This window comes from Varroa jacobsoni, unplaced genomic scaffold, assembly GCF_002532875.2.
Source record: "Varroa jacobsoni isolate VJ856 unplaced genomic scaffold, vjacob_1.0 scaffold_1191, whole genome shotgun sequence".
NCBI classification, from domain to species: domain Eukaryota; kingdom Metazoa; phylum Arthropoda; class Arachnida; order Mesostigmata; family Varroidae; genus Varroa; species Varroa jacobsoni.
This window is the reverse complement of record NW_019214093.1, coordinates 108680-136504: the sequence shown is the minus strand read 5'-3', so window position 1 is coordinate 136504 and position 27825 is coordinate 108680. Positions and strand designations below refer to the sequence as shown.

Sequence of the window (27825 nt, the reverse complement as noted above, 5' to 3'; positions counted from 1 at the left end):
CGATCTCGAACAGGAATAACAAATCCTTGCATCGTTGAAGATCTAACCGAGATGTTTCTCGGTGAGGAGACGATGACACCATGAAAAAAGGGGGAAGAAACGTAAGCTGGCGTGAGACCTTATCGAGCCAATCACAATCGATCGATAATCGCTCGAATCCAGATCTTTGGCCAAAAAGCTCTGCCCGTATTTCCGTGTCGATGTGTTCTTACGGGGAACGCAAGAGAACGAGGGTACCGCTACGACCAAACGTAATGGTACGTGAACCCCTATTTCGAGAGTGAACAAAGTAACCACCCTGAACGATACTCCGTTACAGCCGCTGCTTTCTTATTGGCAAAGAGATTGACACATTGAGCAGCGCAGCAAATCCGCCCTGCGATCCACGATCACTGCCGAGCATCCTGCGGACTCGGACTGTTCAGCTTGTTTGATTCTTCTTTGAGTAACCCTCGGAGAGGCCAAGAAACGGCCTCATAACTAGCACAACCGGGTCAGCTGTTTAGTGAGATATAAAGCTTCTTGTGGCTTCCGACAAGGCTCAGATCCACATATGTGAGGAAAAACATTTATGAATGCTATCGCATAAAGAGGCAGTCCTTCAGCAAGGCGGCCGTCACGACGACGACGACTCCGTTATCAAACTACGAGTGCGCTTCGATCGAATCTTATTCAAGAGGTATGTACTAGAAACAAAATGCATTGGGCACCTTGAGTCGTTAATAACCAAGAGTTTCACTACTTTTGCAATAGATGCTATCGTGTGCCTACTTGTAGTGATAACAACTGCCGGTGATGGATTAATGCCATGGTCAACTTTCGTCGTATAGTAGAAGTATATAGCATATTGGTCCTAACCTATGCTGTGAGCTTAGTGCTTTGTATATGTGATGTACCGTGTACCTATTCATTTATTACTTTATTTAATTGCACATGAAAATAAGGGACGCTATTAAAAATAGTTTTAGCCTATTTGTGCCTTTTAACGCTGGATGAAACCATGCCCACACCATCGGCACCTTGTGGCTGTGCGTGTCGCCTTCGCTTTAGGTTAGACAGTATACGGCAGCTGACCGATCGTGTCGACTGAACCTATCGATCCAACAGCACCGGCATAGGACGATATCTATCTTCGAACGAAGGCGATTAGAACCGAATCGAACATTTACGGCAAAAAAAAGGAACGACTTTGCTAGCCCTCGCGGCCGATCTTTATACAGAGATTTCTAGTAGCCAATTGCTTCTTACATTACTGTTTGCCTACGACGCTTCGATGGTTTTAACGTTGTGTCCTATCAATGGTAGAACACGCCGGCCACTCCTGCCTTTTATTTCATTCAATATTTAACCCACGTTGATTTCATAGTATCTTGCCCAGTGTCGGCTTTGTGCCTCCTTCCCGCTACTCGACTCTGCGTCATTTTATCCGAAATAAAGCCAATCAATTCGATAAACTTACCGGCAGGTCAATCAAAGCACACCGAAAGTGAAAAAATAACAGATCGCGCAGGAAAATTCCTGTAACCCACAGTTCTCTATAAACGCCCACATCATCCATCTGCGTAGGTCGACGGTTGTATCAGCGTCAGATTCCATGGTACCGCCGTGCTGGGCTTCACTGGATGGATGTGTATACATACGTATATGTGTTCACTGCAGCAGGGACGGTAGCGTTAGGTTTCGGGCATTGTTCCTGCGACGTTGCCATTTTAATCGCACGTATGAGTTCGTCTCACTTGGCGAACCCACTGCCATTCGTCTTTGCTATTGCTGCTTCTACCATGTCTTCGACCGGCCGAAGTTCTTCTTCGTATACTTGACGCCGACTCGCATCATCTTTGCTGAAAATTAATTATTTCTTGCCGTTATAGCTATTACAATTGTAACGAAGGCTACTGATGACAGCAAAGGTAGTAACGGTAATACTAGCAGTAATGTGTAGAGCTTCGCGTTAGCGCTACGATCAACGATGCACTTCCGTTGTTACTTCCCGAGCTAGACGAAGCAGTTATTGTAACAACTATAGTTCAGGTGCAGAAGGCAAGACGGCGCTGGTTGCAGCTATGGTCATAAGCAAGCCAGCGAAGAACAATGCGTAGATAGAAAAACCCACATATTTTATCTTAAGAGTCAGCCATATCAAAAAAAAGAATGGGCAAAACGTCGTCGTAGCTTCTGTGGATAAATTAGAAGGCACATCTTGCCGCTACAAGTGCAACAGGAGTCGCTAACAGTTACTCAACAAGAGCGGGACTCTCCGCCGCAGCTGGGTATCATTCGATATTTGGAGGCGCTCGTCCTGACAATACGCTTCGGTTTGTGAATCCATTGCCGCTAAGCCGACCCAGACCCAGACCCACTGGTTAACTTAGCTTAGTCCCGTTAACCTCACATGAATCCAGTTGATAGATCTGAGAATAATCCCGTACCGGTAATAGTTAAAAGAATTATAACTGTAAGGAAATATAATAACAGTAACGATAATAATACTATACTCTGAGGTCAGAACGGATTTTTATATACATGCTTGTTTTTGCGTGTTTCTTGAGAACAAGCCTAGGTGGCCTTAAAGGTTTCTCTGACTTTTATGTGTAGAATTGACGGGAATAACATACACATATATATATATATAGACATACTATGCTTCATGTTGTGACTTCTCGAGGGCTGATTGATTAGGTTTACCACAATCTAACAGCTCTAGATAGAGCACTAGGGAGCAAATGACGTACCTGAAAAGATTAATAACTGCTGTGTCGAGCGCTTGCCAATTGTGGGGCAATGGAAAGTTACTATGATGTCCAACAGCACATTCGAGCATGTTTAGCCATATCCTGCCAAGAGATAGAACTGGAAAAGCAAGCATGAAGTGACAACGGTAGAATAATATGTTACGTGACGCATCCATGATTCTCAGCGAACACCCCTCGGCCTCCTCCTGCGACCCCGCAAATATCTGCGACAGTGATTCTGTTTTGTCACAACGTCAATCGGTCGACAATTTCCTCTTTAGGAGCAGTTAGACATTAAAATGGGCCTGCTGTTGATCGTTATGTTCCGCCGTCAAAAGTTGACACGCGCTCAATTTGACTGTTGCTAAAACAGCCTCGGAATCGCAAGCATTATGGCTTTCCGATCTAGGCTGTGTGATGATGCGTGTGGACCGATAGAGAAAAGGCAATCGCATCTAGAAGTGACTAGAAAAGATAAACTGTCTATGTAATTTGACTTGAGGGCTCCTGCCACAGTTTCTTGTATAAAATATGGTGTTTCGTTCGAGCGACTTCGCGTGAAGTGACCATCTTCCATGCGAAACGTCAGCGGAGCATTTGCTTAGGGTCTTCTTCAGCGTAGCCCGGTGAGTTAGCTTTCTCCATGGGGGATACAGGAGGCAGATACTTCTTGTGCAGTGCGTTGCCATTGCTGAACAGGTCGACTGTTAATGAACTGGACGAACAATGCTTTCAAAAAGCCGATGCGACCAACTAGCGGCTCGTGGGGCATTGTCGTTTAAAACACTTATAAAAGTGCCAAACAAAACGGTTGACTCGTGTCGGTATAAAGCGCTTGCTACTAGGACGACATGGAAGAAGCTCGAAACCTTGAATCTGATCGGATGAACTTTGGATAAAGTGGGAACAAATGTAAATGGAAGGTTGTAAAACACCGTAGATCGTATCGTATTAGGTCTTCGGTGCTGTTGAATAGACGTAAACGAGTGAGGTAGGTTTAAAAACCTGTGAATGAATGTAGAAACGATTTCATATATTCGACCATTAAGATCAGCCTAATGTGCAACGACTCCGCGAATCGATGAGATGAGTTCAGCTCCATTAATAAACTACACAATGGTGTAATAATTTAATGTGAGTTTTCCTTTTGACACAATCTAGTACACAAAAGATTGTGTTAGAATAGAGCTATCTTGTCATTGTTGGCAAACAATTCGCCGTATGAAGTTCCATATATATTTCCATTGAGAAAAGGGCGCACCTTTGTATCTAGTACATCATAAGGCAAAAACGACAATGCCTATAGTATTTCACTACTCAGAACTAATACAACTTTACTTCCGAACGATCATCCTATTCCGGAAGTACCTTGAAACAAATGCAAGCCGGAGCACGTTATCGACTATCAGATCACTGTTTGTTCATATGGCAGAGCACCCTAACACGGGCTCAACCCACTGTCAGCTTTTATATCCAGCGTTGCGATATTAATGACAACAGCACTATTTTATCACAGATTGCCCCCCGACGGTAGGGCGATCTCTACGATTTATCTATTTTTGCTCAAGAATGAATTGTAGATTAGAGATATATGGATGAAGGACCACATCGCTTATCCATTTACTGGTTTTGCTGCTGCTGCTGCTGCTGGTGCTGGTGCTCCTGTGTTTTGATCAACTGCGCGAAGAGTGCTTGAAGTGCATGAGGTTTTCAAGCCCATTGTACTGGATATAGAATCATGCATGAGAACGCCACGAAACGCTACTCTATATGGTCTTCTTCCCGTTTGAAGAACAAGAAGATATTGCCCCGACAATAGTAGATCAAAGTTCTTGTTTTGCAGTCTAATTCGCCCCTGAAGACAAGCATTACCAGCCGCTATTATATTTATACGGCATTTCCGCTTGATCATGTAAGTTGTTTCAAGCGTTTACCACGGGAGCAATTGTTATTGGTGACTCTGATCAGCCGATTCTCGTTGAGATAACATTGTACTGATACACAACAACATTCCAGCGACTTGATTATACGAAGACCTCTAGAAAATTCACGTAAACAAGTTTGATGTATTATTCATTAACCAGTAACTGACTGGTCGTTGGGCGTTCCCCTTTCATTGCCTGTCAATGTAAAAAAAAAAGGGCGAAGTTATTTTACCGTGCGAAAGGATGCAGGGAAATATCTAGTCCAATGGGTGTAGCTTTATAATGTAACCGTATGATTGGGCTCGAGAAAACTGATCGGGCCTAATAATAAAACAAGGATGACAATAAGTCGTTAACCGTATATGTTGCTCGGTCTTTGTTAGTCCAAATCTAAGAGAAAACCGAAGCATTACCCTAGCAGGATTTTTCGTCGTTTCCATCTTATAACGAACAGAACCGTATCTCGTTAATGGCTGCCTATTGTCACACGAGCGTGTATGCTCTTTACCAGATATTAAACGTCATTTCATTGGATTGGTTCATCAAAAACACTTTGTAATATATATTTACATAGAACAAACTGGCAATTTGTCAACGCTAAAGATCTTAAAGCCTTTGGTAAAGCTAAACTTAACAGGGAACGAGCGGTCACTGCGAACTTCTATTCTCCGCGTTGTGAAATTTCCAAAAACCAGCGTTCGGCAAAAGGTCGGCGTCAATAGCAATATCGCCACTATGTAGCGTCATAGATTTGCTGGTTCTGAGCTAGCTAAAAAAGAAGCCTTATCGACCGCCTGTAAAGGGTCCATGATAACGTTCTTCATTGGACGCCTGTGCTTCCTTTCATCGCATCTGGTAGCGCTTCTTTGACGTTTAGCGCTACGATGGCTGTCGCCGCACGCATTGACTGAAGTGATTTTAATGACGTATCTGTGTTCTACCGCTGCCTGTACGTAGCTGAGTTAACGTGAAAAAAGGCGACAACGCTCAAGTAGATTTACTTTAGAATGACAAAAATAATAACAAAGGGTATTTCAATAAATTAACAGGAAACGAAATGGTGTAGGCGTCACTTATAACTGTAATTTATCTAATTTAGATAGTCTTATGTGGTAAGAGCACGGCTGAACGGGAGCTGGTAATCAATCGGGCGATGACAAACTTTTGTGATTAAAAAGCTAGCAAAGCCGAACCCTTCACGCGATGCCATTGGACATGATCGAAAGCAGTTGTATTATGGATCTTTAAAAACCTATAGGCTAAAAATACCACGTGCCCCTATGGCTCAAGGTTGAACAGAGAAATCTGGAACCGGTCGATCTAGATTAAAAAATAAAACGTGCGAGACGCCCAAACTTATGGTGTTCCCCCATGATCGTGGATTGTGATCTTGAGTGCAAAATCATGTCTAGCGAAAGTTCCATAGGGGTATCCAAGCCATTGCCACCGACATACGTTGAATGCGTTGGATTGCTTGCGAATCTTTTTGTTTTAGCTTTAGTTAACTTTTCCCCGAACGAAGTTTTCAATTCTATGTTAAGTTTAAGTCACTCATTTAATGGCAAAATCGACGCCGAGGCGAAAATATCGCCGCACCACCGCAGATTGATACCAAGTAGATCGAGCGCGTTCACTCCCGCGCTTTACAACGACATGCTACTATTCATAGAACTTCATTGCCATAAAGCTTATAGCACTGGCATAAAATATTGATCGAAATGTCATGAGTTAAAGAGTTATGAGAGATAAAGTTGCGTTAACACAACAACCAGTCGTGCGTTAAAGCTGGCTAGCAAACAAAATTTACAATAAACTTGGCAATTGGAGAGTTAAATTTCTTTTATACAAGGTTTGCACGATATAATGTCAGTAGACAATTTATCAAATCAGACTTCTGAATAGATTTCTATCTAGTATATATAATGTACATAATAAGAACGATACACGATAAATGCCTATTTGCGCTCAGCTCACGACTATCTCAGACATTGTTGCTATAATCCTATAATACGGATTTATTAATTGTGATACCGTGTCGAAGCAGGAGTAGCTGGAGAGTGTACAGAAAGTCTAGCATATTGGCATTCAGAACATTATCGTGATATCAGTGGCAAAAAATACCACAGCAATAAAATCTATTCATACGTCTTATCTGATTATACCTTAGAAGGTAGATCGAGTGTTTGGCGAACGCCATCGTTCTGGACTTAGTCGTATATAGACTCGATAGTCAAGTCGAATTTTCACAATGACACATACTTACATTTAAAAATAAAAGGTCAAATTTAAGGCTTTCGTATCCTCGACAAGATGATACCATGTCCACCTCTAAATCCCTCAGACCGTGACCACATTACGATATAATACGCTTAGATATGATTAAACATTGTTCCATATGATGTGTCGGTTACACATCAATGCGCTCGTACGCAGATTCTATGAGAAACTGCAATCCCTGCCGGAAATCGTTGCTACCCTCATTCACCTCTACGAAACAATAGCACAGTTCCTCCTTGTGCACCCCTCGACTAGTACGCAGCTACTCGAGTTGTCAGCATCGCTTATACGTTTATTTGGTTCTGCTCGTTACCGTTCTATCGAAGAGGTGCTTAACAAAAATCGACCACTTTTGCTCTGAGTGGGTACACCTGTTACCCCTGCGACATCTACTGGCACCTGGCTACACTGGCTGGGCAGCTCTAACCGTCAATAGCGAAGCGATGGGTCGATCGTCAGTCTTTCACGTATCCACCAATCAATATGCGAACCAGTCAATTGATCGAAATCACTTTTTTCGAAAAACTTCACTACGCACACATCCGCCACGAGGCGATCGGTGAAATAACCGACTGACTGATGAACTTCAACATGTGGTTCTCAATGGTGCATGAAATCTGGACCCTTCAGACTGAGGCGTTGTTGATGTTGAAGGGGCGTCGAGCGTCCTGACGTCAGGTCCACGCCGGCACTGTCGTCATGCTTAGCGCCGTTCACGCAGCTGCTGCGACTTTTTTACACGATTTGCGACGAGCTTCTTGCAGGGCGACGTGCCGCAACGGAACTGTTCCCTGTTCGCGTCCCAGAGTCACTCGATGAGTCGTTTGTTATTCCACAATTTTTTTATGTTTTTCTTATCATCACAGCTGTCGCCGGCTGCGTCATCTTCACCCACGTTCTTTTATTATTATTCCTTTGTTTATTTGTATCGAAATTTTGCGAGTACCACTGCTGTAAGTGATGCCGCTGCTGTATCACCGCTTCGATGTCTGTCGCAAAACGAAACGTCTCTGTGTGCGGTCGGCTGGGTGTGGGGATTAGAGCACATTGGGCGTGAAGGCTATGCAGTAGCTACGGGGGCGAATCCTTGAACAGTTTTCCTGAATCACGGCAAGTTCAACATCACAGACATTCACATAAAAACGCTATTATAGTTATTGGAGCAATTGCCCGTCAGCAGATATCATTAATCGAATGCTACCACTCTGAAGGTAATCATCAGCGTAATGACTGCTGACATCATGACCAGCGCAAAGTCTTTCATTGAGTATCAAAGCGTGCTAGTTGATATTGTTACAGTTTACTGATATTGGCGTGGCAGTCAATTGTGGTTTCATCATTTCTTGCGAAGTTCCCATTTGGCCGTTATACTCCACAATATGCTTAAAATGTTGTCTATTAAAACGATCCCTAGCGACGTCGATGACGCTGTGTTATGAGAGCGTCATCGGTGCCAGAATAAATACGTAAACAACAATACAGTTGTAATCCGCTGATCGATCGAGGACAAAAAACGCATTAAATAGAAAACGTTAGCCTGCAAAAGCAGAGTTGTGACCACGTGACCAAGTGGCTTCGTAGACTTGTCAGAGGATGGCAAAAACCAGCGAATTCGACTGATGACGTAGAAATCTGATGTTTTCTCAAGCTTTGTGTTATCGATGCATTGACCTGCCTCTTTTCCTGTCATTCGGCCTCATATTTTCTTTTTGGGTTTTACTCGTTTTCTTTTTCGATAGAATATCTTGTTGGGTCGTGCTCACTTGGCTGTGCTCAGCTAGCTGTTATACCTTGCTCCCAACATCTCTCACTTTTCGGTTTTGCCTCGAACGCCCCTTTTGAATCATCGATAACATGTTTCTCAGTTTAGATGTTTGGTAATAAGTGAAGGTCCTCATTCTTTCTATACCTCAAAACACTGTCATTGTAAACCTTATTTGTTTATCTAATGTCGTCATTATTCCATTGGTTGACGATAGATTCTTTTCCACAAAGAAATCTCTTTATTTTTCCAACGACCGAAATAGCAGTAGTTAAAACCACACCTACTACTGTTTTGCATTTGTTATGGGTTGATATGTCATAATTTAAGCTCGTGTTCTTATTATTATATAGGAAAACAAATAAAAGGCACGCAGAATCAGCAAATCTTATCAAAGCCGATAGCACCATACCAGCAGTTTAGAAGCTTGGCCGATTCAACGTTCATAGAAGAGAGAGGGAAAGGGGGTGTTGATAAACCCACTGAAAAATAAAACGAGAGATCAGCCGCCAACAATAGTCCGTATCCCCCAACTCTTACTGGAAACAATGTTTTCTCTTGGAACCTCCTTTGTAAGAAAGAAGTATATTTTGCCTGCGCTCATCGGCAGCAGCCGGTCAAACTATAACATGTATAATAATTTTTGGAACTAACTTAGTCATGTTACTTCGGACACCGCACAAATATACCTATATTAAACAACAAATACAATAATATAAAAAAAGGATAACCGCAGGAATCAAGTACCATATGCATACCGTGTTGCCACGGCAAGATTAGCCAACCGTTAGGGACGAATTTGTACGGGAGCACGAAGAGGATCGTCACTTAGTGAAAGGGGTCGGCGGAACTGTTCCTGCTACCGAGGAAAATATTTACCCCCGCCGTTCGGCGACGGTGGAAACGTTACTTATACGATGCAAAGTCGGTCTGCAGTTCGTGGTGCCTGAGGTGGCGGTATTTTTTTTACTATGGCAAGTTCACGGCGTCGCCAATCCTGAGCCATGCTGTGTCGTGTTTCATAGAGCTCCGTGCTGCTGAATATCTGGAGCGCTTCGTTTCCTTCGCCGCCAACGCGCGAGGGGCTGGCAAGGGGCAAGCGGTGACGGTAGTTGTGATAACGCTCTTTCGCGCGGATCAGCCCAGCCTGCTGACTGGCCGTAATGGCAAACACATGCCGGGACCCCATAACGACCAGGGCGCTGGCAGACACAACAGTGGAAAGTCGTCCATGATCAACGTCCACATTGGGCAAAGCAAAAACGTAGCTAAGATACAGCACGAAAAAGAACGACGAGAAGGTATTGACGATAACAGTACACGCACGTAATAGACAGTACGAAGAGTGCAGCTGGGAAGCTTCCGCACGGCTGCGCGGAACCCCGTAGAAGACGACGCGTACCGATCTGAACTGGACGTATTGATACGGTGATGGTGTATCGTGGGCGTAATGTGATTAACCGCTAGGCATTTTGTTTATGGATATTGGATTTTATTAAGGTCATTGAATTGCGTCACGAATATACTATAGGAACGTGAGCTTCGGGTCGTAGAAATTTGGCAAATCGAAGTCGAGCTGCGAGCTATTTATTTATTTATTCCAAGCTCGAAAATTCAATAAAGAGACAGAGAGACAACGCGTGGATAACTATCGTGAAAGTTCAACGTAGGCGTTCGGATCAGCATTGCCGAAGTGCACAAGCTTAAGCTGAAGTGTGGTGAAGGATACCGATTCATGTGAGTGTGATGCTGCCCTAAATGCAAGCCGTTGTGTTGAAGGAGTAATACTTACTGTTTATAAGATAACACGGGTGTAATGCGTATGTGTAAGTAATTTGCCCTGGGTGCAATTCGTGTTTGCACCGTATTGATTCGTTGTTTAGAAATATACGTGGCTATGTATTTTATTATTTTGTTTATGTTAAACTTCTGCATTGGTCACCTGCAGCAGACTAATATCAACAGCAGGTAATGTAGCTCGAGGTTAAAAAAAAACTGTATCGGCATAACGTGAACGATACGTTACGATAAACGCTTGATGTAAAGTTAAATCTAAATACCTCCACATATAACTATTATAGTTTTTTGGTATTTACTATTTTATTTTTACTATTTTACTGTTCGAGTATTTTGGCTTACCCTATGGAGATAACTCAACCTTCGGCGTTCAATGATCGGGTGTTATAATAACTTAAATGCTTTCTTATAGTTACTAAGTTTTTAATGTATATCTTATTCGGGCCAAATATATACCCATGAGACAAAGAGTGGTGAAATTGTAATCGTCTCTGAACAGCGCAATATTTACTTTGGCACATTTGTGTTGCACAATTGATGACAGGTGTTGCTAGATTGCGCTAGAATTTTTTTCATCGATCATAAAATCCATCAGTCGTAAACTGCAGAACCTTCACTAGCATAGTTCAAGTCAACCACGGTTAGGTGTTACTGTTTAATACTGAGTCTGATCCTAACATTTACAGGCAACAAATAATTGATAAAAAAAAAAAAAAAACTTTTTTCTGCAACTAAAATATGTACAACAGGATAACTTTCGCTCTACAGAAAACTTCCCCAACTTCCGGATACATCACGTAAAAGAATAGACTGATTCTATTGGTTTAGTTCGCTACTCGTATATAAACGCGATGTGTTCAGGGGTCGCAGAAACCGAGCCCGAATACTTCAACAAATTATGATTAGTAATCTAAAAAAATCGAATAAAAAGGTACTCGCGCTAGAGCGAAGCGGTGCCTTGTTTAGGCACCGCTTCGTTCTAGTGCTAAAAGCGAATTCTCGTTTCCGCATTTTGTCGTAAGAGTCAATGGACGCCTGTGAGAATCGGTCACTTCTAAAAGAGAAGCCCATCCTATACTACAGGCCGATTAGCCGAATCGAAAGTTTCCCATTTAATCGTAGTACACTATGTACATGGGGGTATTTTCATAATTTCGAATAAGCTTTTTTTTGTTTGATTCTCTTTCCTCAATTGATGTTTCGTCGTGCGTCTCACAAGTACGACAGGAACACTTCCCATTGTACAACCCTGATAGCCCTAGCAGAAAGAATTAACTATCCTTGTTCTTCCTCGCACTGCAGTCGGTCTGCTGAAAAATCTCGAGCCCTAGCGAACGACACGTCGTTGGATATCAACCGACGGCTCATCGGCTCGCGAAGACAGTCAACTACATAGTGAATACAGCTGTAGTAGTGCATATCTTTACCACGTCTAGTAACAGCAGTTCAAACGCGGTACATGACGTTGTGAATTGTAACCCCCCGCCATCGCTGTTGCTACGTCTGCTGATACCTGACTTTAAGTTAGCAACGGCCCAGAATAAGGGGAGCACGGCAAGAAAATAATAGCCATGAGTTTTTTTTTTTTTTTTTTTATGTATCGTTTCAAAAGCGGCTTCTGGCGCTCCAGCTACTCCGGTGTTTGTATTGACGTAAGCTATTTTACTACGGCTGTTTCTGTCGTTAGCGTCGTTGTTGTTGTTGTTGTTGTATAACTCTATGTCAATCTGCCTTCCTTTTTGCGAATTTAAAATGCGACACATCATCCATTCTATAAGAAACGACGTTCCTCATATGAACTATCGGTCCGAGCTGACTTGCTGCCAACATTCGCGTGTTGATACCATATTTATTACTGCTACAAACGTATGCAGCGTGCTTTGGAAACTCCTGGTACAGGAAACACTACAAAATAGCCGGAAAAAAGAAAATAAAGATCGCCGGTGTATCTTGTATAGCTCTTCCCGCTGCGTACGTTATTAAATTTGTTGATATTCTAAGTTTACTCATCGATTTTTGCCATGTCACCTTGTTGTATAATGGGGAGAAACTTTTCGAACACCCTGTATACATGCTTTCCTTGGTATCTCTTCCGTCACTTATATTTCCTATAGGCACGCGTATAATTTTTGGAATTTTCTTTTTGAGCTATTCTTTTGGAGTCCGTATTGCGTTAGCGTTGTCATTGTCGTTGCGTATAGCTAGACATCGGTTCTACAATCAGTTTAGGTGATCTGGGTCTGTCTGGTCAGGGAAGATGAGGTGGGCATGTCTTCGGTCTAAAGTATCACCTGTGATGCGATAAATATATAGAGTATCACTGTTAGGTGGAACGGTAAAAATCGAGTAGATTTAATATTGAGGCTCTGTTGAGCTGAAAAAAGGCTCAAACGGAATAACGATGGTACGAATCCATGTAAAGTATATTTTAATGTTGAGATTATGATAACGTTAAGCAATACTTTCGGCTCTGATCTTTGCTGCAAACCTAACAACGCTTATTCGGAAGAGACTAGCTAATTTGAAAACAGGATTAGAGTCATTGTTACAAAGCTTACGATAGAAAGGTTCTCTTGACTTCGTTTGCGGCTAAATATATATAAGTGACTTAATTATTAGCCTAACGGAGCTTGACCCGTATGACTAGGTTCCCTAATTTCATCTTAGGCTTAATATTTTATATTTGGTCCTAGTAGGCCTTGAACTACTATGGTACTTCCACAGACACAGAAGGCGCTTTGTCCATTTTCATTGAGGATAAAGCAATATAGTCAAAGTTCCAACGTCTGGTCAGCTGCCTGTAACGAGATATGCCTAAATTTGAGTAAAAAACGTAAAACATTTCACAATTTACGGTACTTCCCATTGATCGTAATGATAACTCTTATCCGTATTAATTCACGTAGGCGACAAAGCTATCGTAGTGCATTGATGTCGTGAACGTGTGCTAAAAACGTTCTAATAGATCTATGGAGATCAATGACCACGTCAGTAGTAAAAGTTGACTCTCTATACACGTAACGACCTGTTGTGCGGGACCAGGATTTCAACAGCGGCAAACGATTCCATAGCTGGGTAATCTAAACGCAGTAATTTTTCTACCGGATCTACAAACGGATCCAGTTGATTCCGCGGTAATTTTTGTCCCAACACCTAAAAATTTTATGCCCTCACGCTACCAATCGTCAAGGCGGGCACTTCTTACAGCGACAGATTAAGGGCTTTGGCAACCGTGAATTGCACGAATCGGATTCGCTTATTCAGCGATTTCTCGTACGACCTCTCCGACCGAACTGAAGTCGCCCCTTGTCCTTGGGGCTATCTGTACTTAAAACTATAGGGAAACTGTATGGCTTCAGTTCAAGTTTAGTGCTTGGGCTAACTAAAAAAAAGACAGTTATATGCTAGAAGTTCTAAAAACGCACCGCTGGTATCATTACCGTCTCCTACAAAATAGCGTAAAATTAATTTCATAGTGGAGATTATGGTAGGTAAACTGGCTTTGAATCTATCATTGCACGAAGTTATGTCCTGCATGAAGTACTAAAATATGCAATTAAATTTGTATTGATTTATATATTCGTCCTTTGTAGAAGCGTTTCATAGGGCCTAATATTACACCGTATGATGCTGGGCGGATATTTATCCAAAAACCTTTGTATTTAGCAGCACTCACGGGCAAAGCCCAGAAAAACGACTTTGACTGTTGCTTTCGGCGCAATAGTAAGCAAAAATCTGGCATTGTCTACCTTAGTCCGATGGCCGATACCAAGAGCTTGTACGAGTTGTTAAACTGAAATTGAACGACGCTTAAATTAAATATGTACATTTCTAACAAAACAGTGAAAATTAACCTACCTTCAGACTACGCGTTGCGTAATTGTTACCATCGCAGTAAATCACAACGCCACTTATTATTATTATTACATAATAGTTTGCCACTTTACAGCACTTAACCCCCGAGTGGTTCCCCACGCCTATATAAGAACACCTGAATATACTGCGGCATGATAATTAATGATGATCCCGTATCATCATTTAATGAAATTACTTGCTCGTTTCGCCTTCGTAACTACGTTAACAAGTGCCTTAAGTTATTTATGTTTCAACTAAACCGTTTGTTTAACATGACGAACTAAGATCGAACGCTCGTATGTAGGACGCACAGCAGTAGCAAGGTAACTGCTACAGTAACGCCAGTTCAACACAGACACATGTCGAAACTAGTAAAGCCAGTCATCTGTATTATCTATGTAACGAGAAAACATTTATTGCAGACAGCTTATGGATTCGGCCGGCGTCGTTTTCGAATATAATAGGACAGAAGCTGATGAAGAGGATTCGACACAATTACTGTAAACAAAAATAACAACAGCGACAGCAGCTGTTTGTAGAAAAGTCTTTTTCTAAGGTATTATGAATGAATAACATCAGAATCCATTGTGTGTACAGGGTAAACTGTGTTATCTTCGACTGTTAAGTGTTCTTTTAACTTGATATTGTTGTCGTTGATGTTATTGTGGTCCCTATGATCATAGCTTTTGACGTTGCCCCGCTGTTCCGAGTCATTTCTGGGCATGCAATTACTGCTCTCGCAGACGCCCAAACGAAAATGACAATATAATTGTTGCTTTTTGTTGGCGTGTGTGTACAACATCAGCTGCTCAGCCTGTCCATGTCCTTGCATGTGAGACCGATCCCTCCATTTTGGCCTTTAAGCGCCTATTACTGCCGCTTTGTTTTGTCGTAGAGCCAGATTGTACGGGTGAATTTTTCGCTATCGTTCACTTCGTTCGGGAACCTTATAGAATAACAAAAGCAGATACGCAAAGATCTCCAGTTTAAGACAGAGACTACGTGGCCTGTTGCAGTGGCCGGCCAGATAATGTTTTTTTTTTTTGTTTGCTTTTTCTTTTTCTATTCTTTTTTATTGCTATTCGATCAGTGGCCCTACGCTGCGTGGTACCTAGGTAGCTGGTCCATGGCTGGGCTGCCTGATTATCGGCACGATTTGTCACCGGGGTTCGCCTAATCACTTTGAGTCAGCTAATAGCACCGGCAATTTACCTAATCATCGCAGGAACGAATACAACAACGTGTCAATGTTACTAACACGATGAAACATGGAAGGATCGCGAATTTTACTGCCGTTTTTTTCGTATTGCCAAGCCAGCTCGCTGCTTCTCTGTTTATGTGGTTAATACGTTCTATTCGGGTGTGGGGTGGGGGTTTTCATTTTATTAGCGGCGAAAAATGCTGCGATTGTCAATATTACCGTAAAATGACAGTTGAAATCAATTGATTATAGCGGAATATTAGAAGATCACTGAAGTTGATCGATACATTATTTTTGTGTGTTGTGGCGTTTGTATACTGATCGTGCAACGGCACTATTTTAAGCCGAAAAAATGTACGCGGGCTCTATGTCTAATGTAAAAACCGACAACAAACAATGTAACGGCTGTATTAATTTTTTTCTTTGATATATATATATATATTTTCACATATTATGCTAAATTCATCTGTCAAATTCTCCACACGTCGGGGGTGAGACCTCGAGCCAATCTTGTTGAAACAGTTATCGAACTAGGTCCCCTTAAGGCTTGTGTCACCCCTTAGTGATGGAGGGGTAATCGCACCCAGTTCAAAATCTGTCATCGTAATGACAACTTTGAGAGATCCAACAAGCCTTTCATAATCGATGTGTCTTGAGTGAAACAGCTCTCGTCCACTAGCCAAACTTGCATCAAACCCTTCATACTATGCATTTCGATGAAGTTCGCTTATCTGTAGCTCTTAATTTACGAGATATCTCTTACCACTGGGCATTCATTGCGCTGCTGTGAAATACGTGCGCATTTTTACAAAGGCTAGTAGTTATCCGTCAATGAAGTTATTGAAGGTCAACTAGTTGACACCGAAAACATAACAGTAAACTCTTCTAGCCAAGAATATTATATGAAGCGTCCGAGAAACGCTCGAATAATATACATAATGATAAGGTTATCATTTAATAGGTTCAGGACAATGTTCACGATAACTTCGATACGTTTCGTTCCTTGCGTCTTCAAAGATGCCTATAAAAGTCATACGTAAAAAGATAAACTATTACACCTTATCTATAGCTAAGAGACCAGTTTTAATAGCCGTATTAGTTCAGGTGAACGAGACAGAAATATAGTTTATCGGAAGGAAGAAATACGAACGAAAACTAGCAGTAAAGTGTAAGCCCCTTCGAACCTAGTTCAATGGGTCGAAAAGTCTTTTATTACTAACGTTTATTATATCGCCGAATGAATGTTTGTCATTCTTTCTACTAAACTTTACGTCTGTCAGACTTAAATTCTCTTTGTAAGATAATGGATGACAAAATTTAGGTGGAGTGTCAATTGACAGTGCCAACAGCTGTTGTTATAACTTTCGGCATTTTTTTTTAACTTTCAACCGACACGGTTTTTACGGTAGACAGTAAATACGAAATGTAAGGGGCAATGTACATGCTGGTAACGAAATGATGCTGCGGGTGTAACATTGTATATTCTGTAAAGGCCATTTTATCAAAACATTCGATAAAAACATCTACTCACGCAGAAAGCCAGCCCATCATTCCCTAGCCATTCATCAAACCTAGCCATTCCTTAAGCTATGTCTGATCAACTATTTGTTTCTGAAAACAAAAACGTTACACCTAATGCACTTATCTGTGATTTTAAAAGCGCCTATTTCAGCCGGCACAACTTCCTGACTTCTTTTTTCTAATACAAACAACCACACGTCAGTTTATCGGCGATTTCTAGCAGCCTGCCAAGCTTTGCTTTTCAAGTTGTAAGTTAATACTGGATGGTTCGAAATCTGAAAGAATTACTTAGTTAACATGTTTATGTTTACCTTACGCAATTTTTCCATTTTTGACCACTGCAAGCGATATACACTCACACGTCGTCTAGATTATCCCCAATCGTAAGGTACTACATTTTTGCTGGACAAAAATTTAATTTTAAACTACCTATTTTTCAAACGATATCGTTGCTTCTCTGTCTAATTACGTTTATTTGTGTAGTGTATTTTTAAATAGTGCCTTATTTCGGTAGCCTGGGCTTCCGGCAAGAGGTCGTCACGGTTATGCTGCAGACACTTGCCTCTTCGGTGTTTTAAGTCTTGCGACAATCATCACAAAAACATAGGCGTTTTTTATGCTTAAATTCCGTAACTTTTTAAGATCGACAGAATTGGCTATAAAACATATATTTCAATGAAAAATTAATTTAGAAAATCGATCAATCTTGGCCAAATGTATTTTTTTCTCTACGAAAGGTCAAAACGTTGTTTCAAACTATTACTATAGTTGAATAAAGCGAAGAAGACAGTTTTGTTGAAGTGAAATCAGAGGGATTCGTTATATTAGGAGGGATCTCTATGTGACGCTTCATCTTGTTCTCATAGCCAGTAATGAATTTCAGTTTATCGAGTTCAGTTGCATCTGGCCTTGAGAATGTTGTACAGTTGTAGGACCTAACTATTTTTTTCATTGCTTTCATGGATTAAGTTGATTTACGCACATATAGAACACAGAAATCGTTTGATTATATACACTTAGCAATTTACTGACTGTTTTGTGTTTATTTATACGTTCGACCCATAGCTCAGCTCTAATAAACATACTTAGCAATGTAATTATGTATGCCTCTAAATAACAGTCACAATTTGCATTCTAATACATATATACATATGTTTTACTATAGATATATTCTGTAGTGGCAATGTAGTATTCGTTTCGGCCTCTACTGTTAGCTTCAGGACTAAATCCTTAGTCCGATATTACAATATTGAACGCCATAGCAATAACTGGGTCCTTTAGCTTTTGTTTTCTTGACAACGACATTTTCTTAAGTCATAATCGCTCCCATATACTGGCCAGATGAGGGCGCGGCCACAGAGAAATTTACAATTAAACAAACGCAGTCAAGCGAATTTGGTCATTTAAGTGATTCTGTGTTACGATAAGCTGTGCTCTACAACCTTCATTTCTATTAAAATCGTCGACGAAGAATAGATTCGTTTCACAGTAAAAGACGCTTGACAGCCTCTACTCGTAGCATTATCACAGCAAGCCTCACTATTTAGGTATATACATATACATGTATATACGTACAAATTGATGGATCCACGGTGTTCCTTGATGTCAGTCGGCTAGTAAATAAATAACGGGTAAATATCGGCCTGACGGTAATGTTCCAGTCCTCCTTGGTGCGTCCTTCTAACAGCATTTCTGTCTGGACGCTGTGATTAGTTAGCGGTAAAAAGTGGCGTAGCGGCCTTATAGTATTAGGAAAAAAAAACTGATTCGAACCCGTCTATATTGAATCGACGAAAAAGTGCGCCAACTGTGCTGATACGACGCTCAAAGCAGATAAGATATATAAAAAAAAAATCTGTAAAATAACGTATTCTTCACATCCCTAAAGCATTACTAAGTGACTGTAGCCCTTAGAGATGAGTGTCGAAAGATTTGGAATAATTCGAGGTACTTTTTGGATTAACTTCTAATAACTAAACTGTTATACTGTTTTATTAACATCGTCAAAAAAAAAAAATGGCACAAATCGTAGTTTACATACACGGTCACGATAAATCAATCATTGTCTACTTCTTGGATGCTATGAAGTTATCGCATTGCACAGAATTACTCTAGATATGAGTGAATCGATTTAATAAATTCAAATTCTTAAACGCTCTTTCCGTTGCGTTTGTAGAAACTCAATGGTTTTGTCAGGTCCACACCGAGAGCATTATCAATTTATTTTGTTACAGTATTCGAAGGTCTGCCGTTCGACGCATTTAATTGTTCGCTAGTAATCCATAGGCGAGTACCAACAACGCGGCCATTATTTCGAAATGTTATCACAAGTGCGCTCATCGTTGCCACAGTTACTGATACTGTTTCTTGTTACTACTTGTTATTGAATATACACAAAATCGCCACGTATCGAGAAATTACGGTCGGCGATCTCCGAAACGAAAGGGGCACGGAGCCAACAGTTTGCGCTGATTTACCCACTTTACTAGAAATATTTCGCTATAGGTCTCTATGTACCGATACGTATTTTCTTGACCTCGCTGCTAAAAGCCAAATCAATACAATAAATTATCCAGTTCTAAAGAAGAAATCAACTATAGATTGGGTCTATAACGCTTCACATTGCAAAAGCATGCGAACTGCACAGTATTTACATTAAAGAAAAAAAGCTGACTATGACGCCCACATCTGCCAACTTGGGTAAACTCTTCGCTACAAGCGTTCGTTACGTCTGTATTGTTTCTCTGAAGTGCAGGGTTCTGCAAGGAAGCTTGACGTGCACGGGCAACACTGACCCCCCGCCCCTCAAAGCAGAGAGAGATAATTATGGCTAGTAAATGATATAGTAAGACATTCATTTTATTCTACTCTATTTAAACGCCTTGCGTAATATCCATGCGTGGCATAAATCAGCCCATTGTGAGGATAAGCAAACTGATTTTATTCCCTATTGCTAATAGAACAGTGAGGCTTTTCAAGTTGAGGACTATCTAGGAACTTGACGTTTGGTAAGAAGTGACGTGGAGGGATGGGTGAAAGTGGCTCAAATTGAGTATTAGCTCATCATGCCGCGATGACTGTCGGAGCGTATCTTTGTTACGAAGATGTCAATTAAGCCTAATAGATGTTTTGTTGTTGCTGACAACAAGGTAATAGGCGCAATGTTATTTCGGACTGCGTCCCCTTAGGCTACGGTCTTCGACGTAACGATGATTATGATCACAAGGACATTCAATGAATTATGCGCCAATGAAAGCAATGGCTCAAATTATCAGTCGCTGTGCGTGTCTATTAAAATTTGCAGACTGTGAGACCGTCGTCGATCGAGTTTCGTTTTCGAGTTATTTTTCGGCTATCTTAATCCACGAAAACATTGCCTGTAAACAAACATTTCGACCGGTCAGATTATCAGCGACGCTCGTATACAGAGACAATTGATGATAGTGAATTGTGATAAGCACCCATTTTTAATGCGTACAGGAAAACTTCAATGGGTATTTTCCTTGGGTGTGAGCAGTAGTCAACAAAACGGACGGCCAAATCTGCTCGGAAAGTCCTGTTTAAGGAAAACTAATAACATGCCCAAATATCATTCTCGTTATGGTCTCTCGATGCGGTACGGGTTCAATTGACGGTAACGAAGTGTGTTAAGAATTCTACAACTATTTCAATAACAGCATTTTATTGTTAATGGAAAAAAAAATGCGTGGAAATGTGAAAAAGAAACGTGCGTATCGTCATAGTCCTTACAAAACTTACACTTTGTAAGTAAATTGCATTAACGTTCCAAAGCTATTCGCTTTCATTATGTCCACGAATATTTTTAAAGCTTCATATAAAGAGAAAAATTTTTTTAGAAGATGCATCTTCTGTTTTAGAACTCTATTTTATGCAGCTTATTATTGCGAAGCATAGGCGAAACTTTGACGTTGGCCTATCTTACGCGTCTTGTCGCTGTCCAGATAAATAGGAGCAAAAATACACCTTGGAGCAAAAATATACAAAGAGGAACCGTGTTTTGATAGTGATCAGGATTTAGAGATCGCTACAAAAATTTAAAGTAATCAACTGATCAGTATGCGCTGAGAAGATCACACCCCTCTCAAGGCTAAGGAATATTGACAACATAGTCAATTAAAATCAATACTATACTGAAACATCGTTTACCAGTGGCCAAAACAAAAAACAACAGAAAATCACATTAGAAGAAAATCAAGGGAAGTTTTACCTAATCGGGTGCTTTCCTTATTGTAGGACCTGCTCGAATGCATTACTATGAAATCGAGACAGAGCATATAGGATGATTTTAGCGATGGGACATTATCAGAGTATATTTTACTAAGTCTAAATATGCTTTAGCTAATTTGACAATAAAAAACCACACCACTCTTTTATTATTTCTTGTATCTGTCACCCTTCAGGAATACGGTGTATCCCCGTAACAGGTTATTTAACAGGACAACATGTATGTATAAATAAGTAAAAAAAGCTTGCAATCAGATTAAGGCTAGACTAAATCAGTAATGTGAACTGTATGAGGATCATGAAAGAAAGATCCTCAACTAATTAAGCTGCTATATATTTCATATCCTTTTGCTTGGCAGATCTCGACAACCCGCATGCACCCAGCACAGCGTCATGCGAGTCCATCTGGCACAATCTGCAGCCAGCTGCTTCCTCGCGACAATATTGCTATTGCCTTGTAGCTGGGCAGGACCTCAGTCACAACAGCTCTCCCATGAGTTCAAGCGGTTGCAACAGAATGGAGTGCAGACCCCTCATATATTGTTCGTTGTTCCGGAAGCTCCTCAAGCGGCGGAAGGTGGTCTCGATTCTCAAGATGTATCCGAAGAAGTGGCCTCCTCAGAAGAGCGTGGACCCGTTAGAGATTTATCTGAACCTCATTTCGTTGGTGATACAGAACCAGAACACAGTCACTTCCGACCAGTGCGTTTCCAGGAGCCGGTTCCCGGGCATGTCCTTCAGGAAGAGTCGCCTGGCCCATTGCCAGAGCAGGGTCCTCCGTATATCCAGGAGCCTCCAGGCTTTGACTCGCAGTATGTCCCACAGAGGCCAATTCCTCATTTGATACCTTCAGTTCATGGTGGACAAGTACCTCACGGAAAAAGTGTTATTCTGGATTTTACGCCAAAAAAAGAAAGCCCAAATCTAGGCGCACATACAGGCCCATATCCAAATCCTCATCCCAACCATAATATACAGAACGGCGACTCTAATCAACCAGCTCCAGGCCAAGACTTTGTTATCTTGCGCATCTTTAATGATTCTAGTCAATCAGAGGTGAATCGTCCAGTAGACTGGAATATTTCTGAAACTATTGAAGCACCAATTTTTCGGGAATCATCAAATCCTGTAGAGTTAATCCCAAACCTGACCGATGACGCTTCACAGCAGCCTGAGCAAAACAATATAACTGCTTACTCTGGCGAAGCCCCACCTAAGGAAGTTCAACTTATCGCTAACTCTGAGATCAGGGAGCCACGTCTTGTCCTGCCCATAGCTGAGATAACTGAATCAGCCGACATCGTAGGTGGTTCATCTGCCGACGCAGATAAGGGCTCATCTTCAGGTGGGGATCTCCCCGCATCGGATTCAATATCATCAGAATCCACTGAGCAACCTGCTTCTAAGAACGACTCCCCGCTCCGAAATAAGACTCTTATGATTTCCATCGCCACCGAAGCTTCCACAACCACAACAGTCTCAACACCTGCATTTTCCACCAGAAATGTAACGGAAGTGTCTGTGGAACAAACTTCCTCACCACCTTCTTCGCAGTCAGAGATGTTTTCAATGGTACCCGACACTTTGAGCTCAAGCCTGTCGCCCTCGAGTAAGTCCGACAAAATTGTCGTCTACATGTCAAATGGACCCTTCGACATTCTCCAATTTCCTTCAGCACAGAATTACACGGAAACTAAACAAATCGCCACAGAAAAAGATCGACACAAAGAAATATCGTCAATGATGGGCGAGAAACCGACGAATACCTCAGAGGATTCGTCTAGCGTAACCGTTTTCGAAAGTCCTTCGGAGTTGGAGCCAGTTGTAATACAATGGTCTGAGGGATTTCCTGATCATGTTTCGAGCTTAACTTCCAAGGTCCCTGTTCCTACATCCGCGACCACTGCCAGTCCTATTGTGGAAGTCGAAAAACTAAGCAGTACCTCAGTACGAGTTCAACTACCCAAAGGGAACCTATCTATTGGCTTGAGTTTGGACAGTGATGCTGAACCCACTCCAACCTCTGCCCACCCATCGCTGAAAACAGAGTCCACTACTAATTCGTCAACAACTTTAACTGAAGCAACGGTACCCCTGACAACAGAGCTAGAAATCTCGGTGAGCCGGTCACCAGGAGTTACGGACCAGGAAGATATTCAAATTCTGACATCAGATGCCGCACCCACAACGATTGGCACCATGGCTGATACAGTCTCACTCGGTCAATCTAACAAGGAGCCAAGCATAATTTTGAGCAGTTCCACTGAGCCTACTACTGCCTCGTTTACAACTCTTGCATCGACAACCGAGGTTTCTCTTAGTACAGAAGCGCCTCAAACGACAGAGACGCCCCCCACTAGCTCGATTGCAACAACAGAAGCTCCAACTACAACAGACGTTTCTGCAACTACGACAGCCGTTCCTACGACGACTACGGAAATCTTTATGATTACACAGTTACCCACTACCACTCAGTCGCCTACATCCTCGCAAGCCCCCAAAATGAGTATAATGACTACTGCACCCACAATCAGCATAACGACAACACCTGCTCCTATCACGACGAACACAACGACTACGACCAAACGGCTGCCAACAACGAGAAAAAGTAAGGAAGACATTCCACATCCTACTTCTCCTTTACCCACTTTAACTCTTGACGAAGACCCCGCCCCGAATCCTACTGACCCCAACAAGCCAATGTCATTCCCGGTGAATGTAGCCGATTCCGCTAACGACCCCGTATTTGATTACGACACAATAATGAGCCAGGCAAGTTCGACCACGCCCGTAATCAGTGCATTCTCAACGTTGCCATCCCCGGCTTACGTCCCGACGGAAAGCACTATCGAAACAAGCTCTCCTGAAGTAACTGCTAATGAAATCGGTAATGATACCGCATTTATTTCAGAAACAACGGCTGAGCCTCCAGTATTTGATACTTCCAGCCCGCCATCAGTCGCTCATCGAGGTCAGAGGCCGATAGGCGCATCCAATTCACCGTTCCCCACGGACGGCCCTCCGAAGTATTACGAACTACCAACGGACAGGGATAAACCTTCGACGTTCCCCACGCAGACAATTCGTACCCGTAATGGCCAAATGAAGGGTATCGTCTTTAAGACATCTAGTGGTATCCGAGTAAATTCGTTTCTTGGGATTCCATATGCACAGCCGCCGATAAATGGGATGCGTTTCGAAAGACCAATGGAGTTTCCACCATGGACCGGCGTATTTGAGGCTAAAAAGATGCCAAAATCCTGTCCTCAACCGAGTATGCAGCTGAACGGATTCGTTGGAGTCAACATGAGCGAGACAAGTGAGGACTGCCTTTATCTCAACATTTGGAGTCCGTTCTGCGATGGATCGAAGAAATGCCGTTCCCGACCGGTCGTAGTGTATATTCACGGCGGCGGATTCGTGTACGGCGGCGTGAACTGGCCAATCTTTGATGGAGCGGAGCTTGCTGGGAAAGGCGACATTGTCGTAGTGACCGTCAACTACCGACTGGGAGCTTTAGGGTTCCTGTACATTCCATCAAACGGAGGTCGGCCGGAACGCGCCAATATGGGTTTGTATGATCAACACCTGGCTTTGCGCTGGGTGAAATCGAACATTAAGGCATTCGGAGGCGATCACAGCAAGATCACTGTGATGGGCCAGGATGCTGGCGCCGCGTCTGTTGGGTATCATATTCTAACGCCAAGGAGTACGGGGTTATTTAAGCGGGCTGTCATGCAATCAGGAAGCCCTTTTAGTTTCGTATTGCGAAACACCAAGGATCAAGGCGAAACGCTATTCCGTTCGTTGGCTAGCTACACCGATTGTTTGCTCATGCATGGTAACTCATCACTGCGATACGATGATGTATTAACCTGCATGAAGAAACTGCCATTTGAAAGCATCATTACGGCTTCGGAAAAGTTCAACGGTAAGGGCGCTAACTCGTTCTTTCCAATTCTCGGCGAAGAGTTCATTCCGATGAATCCTAAGGACTCACTGTTGCTCAAGCGTTTTAGTAATGTCGACCTTCTGGTGAGCACCGCAAAACTGGAAGGTGCCTTTTTTCTACAGCATTTCCTATCGCCATTTACTAATATCGCCGACGCAGACAGCATTAAACCGGAAGAAATTATCTTTTATCTCCGCGTATTTCTCAGGTAGGTTTCGCGGATCTAACCAAATATATATGTTATATAATTGGCAAAGCGATTTTAATGATCGGTACAGGATCCCTATCTAATATTGTTAAGAAGCGTAAGTGTCACCCACGTTGTTATTTGAGACTTTAATCTATTGTTTTTATACATCATTGATTATATGGCAAGAAAAAGTAGAGCTTTTTGACCTGTAAGAAAGAAGTATGAGAAAAAGCCAATCAATAACATGACATCAATATGTTTCGTAGTGCTCTTCTTGGCGGTAAACCCACAGCGTCTCTTAACCAGTATACTCAGAACACCGAGCCAAAAACCCGCTCTGAGAAGGTCGACTTTCTCCGAAATATTTCGGCGGTTATTGGCGATTACCCGTTTGTCTGTGCCACGACCGAATTCGGCACTGAATATGCCAATTTACGTCACAATGGTAATATATCTAATATTAATCAATATGGAATGCATACTAGCGGAAAATAAACAACATACATGTATTACTGTAATCAGATAACATAGATGGCAGTTAATTTCAGTTTTGACGCCGGAGTCCATATTTAAGTATGGCCTACGAAGGAATACTTTTGCAGAAAAGCGCTAGATTTTTGACCTGTTCCTTCAAGGGACACTTCCGACTGCTTTATAGTCCATAGCTAGCTAGGATTAAAAGGAGTGGCCATTTATACACAACTGTTTTTTCTGCTTTATGTACGGTACACTATAATTCCAGTTTACCATATGCAGTTTGATCATCGGCCTTGGTTCCTGCTGCACCCAACATGGTTTTCAGCGACCCATTTTGACGACGTCATGTTCTGGTTGGGAGCGATGTATAAACTTAAGGAGCGCTCGAGGAGCGACGAGCGTGTCGCTGATGAGCTTACGGCCATACTAACTAGTTTCGCAAATAAGGGGTATGCATCTTGTCCGAAAAATTCGAGAATCACTCACTCGAACATACGAGACCCAATCTTATCTGTTTGTTTCCATCCACTGAACATATTCAACAACGTAATTAAAACCTAGTATACCAATATAGTATAAGGTAAAATGTCAAAATCTGCCAAATAATCAAGCTGATTTGATTTGTTAGTGATAAAGGTTTTCTGTTAAAAAAAGACCCTTCAAAAAAGAACAGATACAGCATGATTCTATACAATGGTCTCATGTAATGCTTTTGCACACGACGTTATTCGCTGATTCTCAGTTTATGTAAACTTCCAGAACACCTCAAACTCTTGGCAAGTTAACATGGCCACGCATCAACCAGGGCGGATATTTCATGAACGTTGCGTCCGAGTTCACCGAACTTTTGCGTACGCCTCCAGCTGATTGCAACTACTGGACGCGACACTTTCCTCAATATTAAACCATGAATCTAATCGAGGACGAGAGGTCTAGCGATTACGAACTATACTAAAGTAATATTGATCAATTGCCCAAAAGACAACCTCGTGCTGCCAGTGCAGACACATCCGCGATTATCCTATGTTCCCGTACCAAGCACGCAGTAACAGGATTCGTGTTGTTCAAAGTCTTGACAAGTTGAGTGTGTGCCGTTATCAAAACGTGTCGCGCACGTTACGACAACATTGCTGTGGTGAAAAGAACACGGCTTGAGGAGAATCTGTCTGCTTCGATATGCCTCAAGACTTTAATCGCGAACTCATTCACAGTATCCAGACCTCACCGCAGTCGTACCGATAACCCAGGGTGTTCGGCAAACTCTAATCCGGATTGCCTTTGTGCCTTCTGCATCATATATAGCCATCACCCTGCTTTGTTTTCATCACACGTCTGAACACAGATAGCTCTCTTACTTAAATCGTTTATTTTTCATCGACATCACCCCTATATCCCTATATACTCGCTTCAGTGTGCTTGCCACCTTTGCAGACGTGACGCTGGGTTTCGCTATGACAACCCCATTTCAGCGTGCAGAGCCTAGTCTCAACACGTAATCTTGGTAGTGCCATGTGCCCAAATCGGATTGTGCACGCTGAACCGTTTAACAGGATTCCGCCATCGTTCTCTCTCTTTTTGCTAGGGAACTTGGACTTCATCCTTGCGACCCATACTAAACCATACAGATATATGAAGTTAGCTCTCTTTTTATATTTATTTTATGCAGTGCCAGAAAAACAGTGATTGTGTACATAATGTGACTATATACAATATAGATACATATGAAAATGATAGTAAACAATGGTGGTGCTAATGACCATGTTAATGATTAATAATATTTAAAAGAATATGATGGTAGGCCAATACGAGAAAAAAAGGAAAAGTCATGTTGATATGTTGTTAACAGCAAGATACAAATAAAAATTATTTATACATCGTTGTCAAAAAAAAA

The 27825-nt window shown here is 41.9% G+C and overlaps 1 protein-coding gene and 1 long non-coding RNA gene across 4 annotated transcripts; one reads left to right on the top strand and one right to left on the bottom strand.

The window, feature by feature from the left end:
- The first annotated feature begins 450 nt into the window (after positions 1-450).
- Positions 451-27825, top strand: LOC111267456 (uncharacterized). 3 transcript variants are annotated; one of them, XM_022845719.2, is made up of 6 exons: positions 451-679; positions 21675-23923; positions 24227-25475; positions 25724-25902; positions 26200-26383; positions 26694-27825. In XM_022845719.2, exons 1-6 carry the CDS (start codon positions 576-578, stop codon positions 26836-26838), a joined length of 4110 nt encoding a protein of 1369 aa, XP_022701454.1. In that variant the 5' UTR covers positions 451-575; the 3' UTR covers positions 26839-27825. The 3 variants fall into 3 exon arrangements, with proteins under 3 accessions (XP_022701454.1, XP_022701452.1, XP_022701453.1); XM_022845717.2 differs by having other exon boundaries at positions 21675-25475; XM_022845718.2 differs by lacking the exon at positions 451-679 and adding an exon at positions 9887-10433 and having other exon boundaries at positions 21675-25475.
- On the bottom strand, positions 1209-5701 carry LOC111267462 (uncharacterized). Its single transcript, XR_002684632.2, has 3 exons — positions 5071-5701; positions 2733-4852; positions 1209-1841 (listed from the first exon to the last, which is right to left on the bottom strand). It is a non-coding gene; the product is annotated as an uncharacterized LOC111267462 (long non-coding RNA).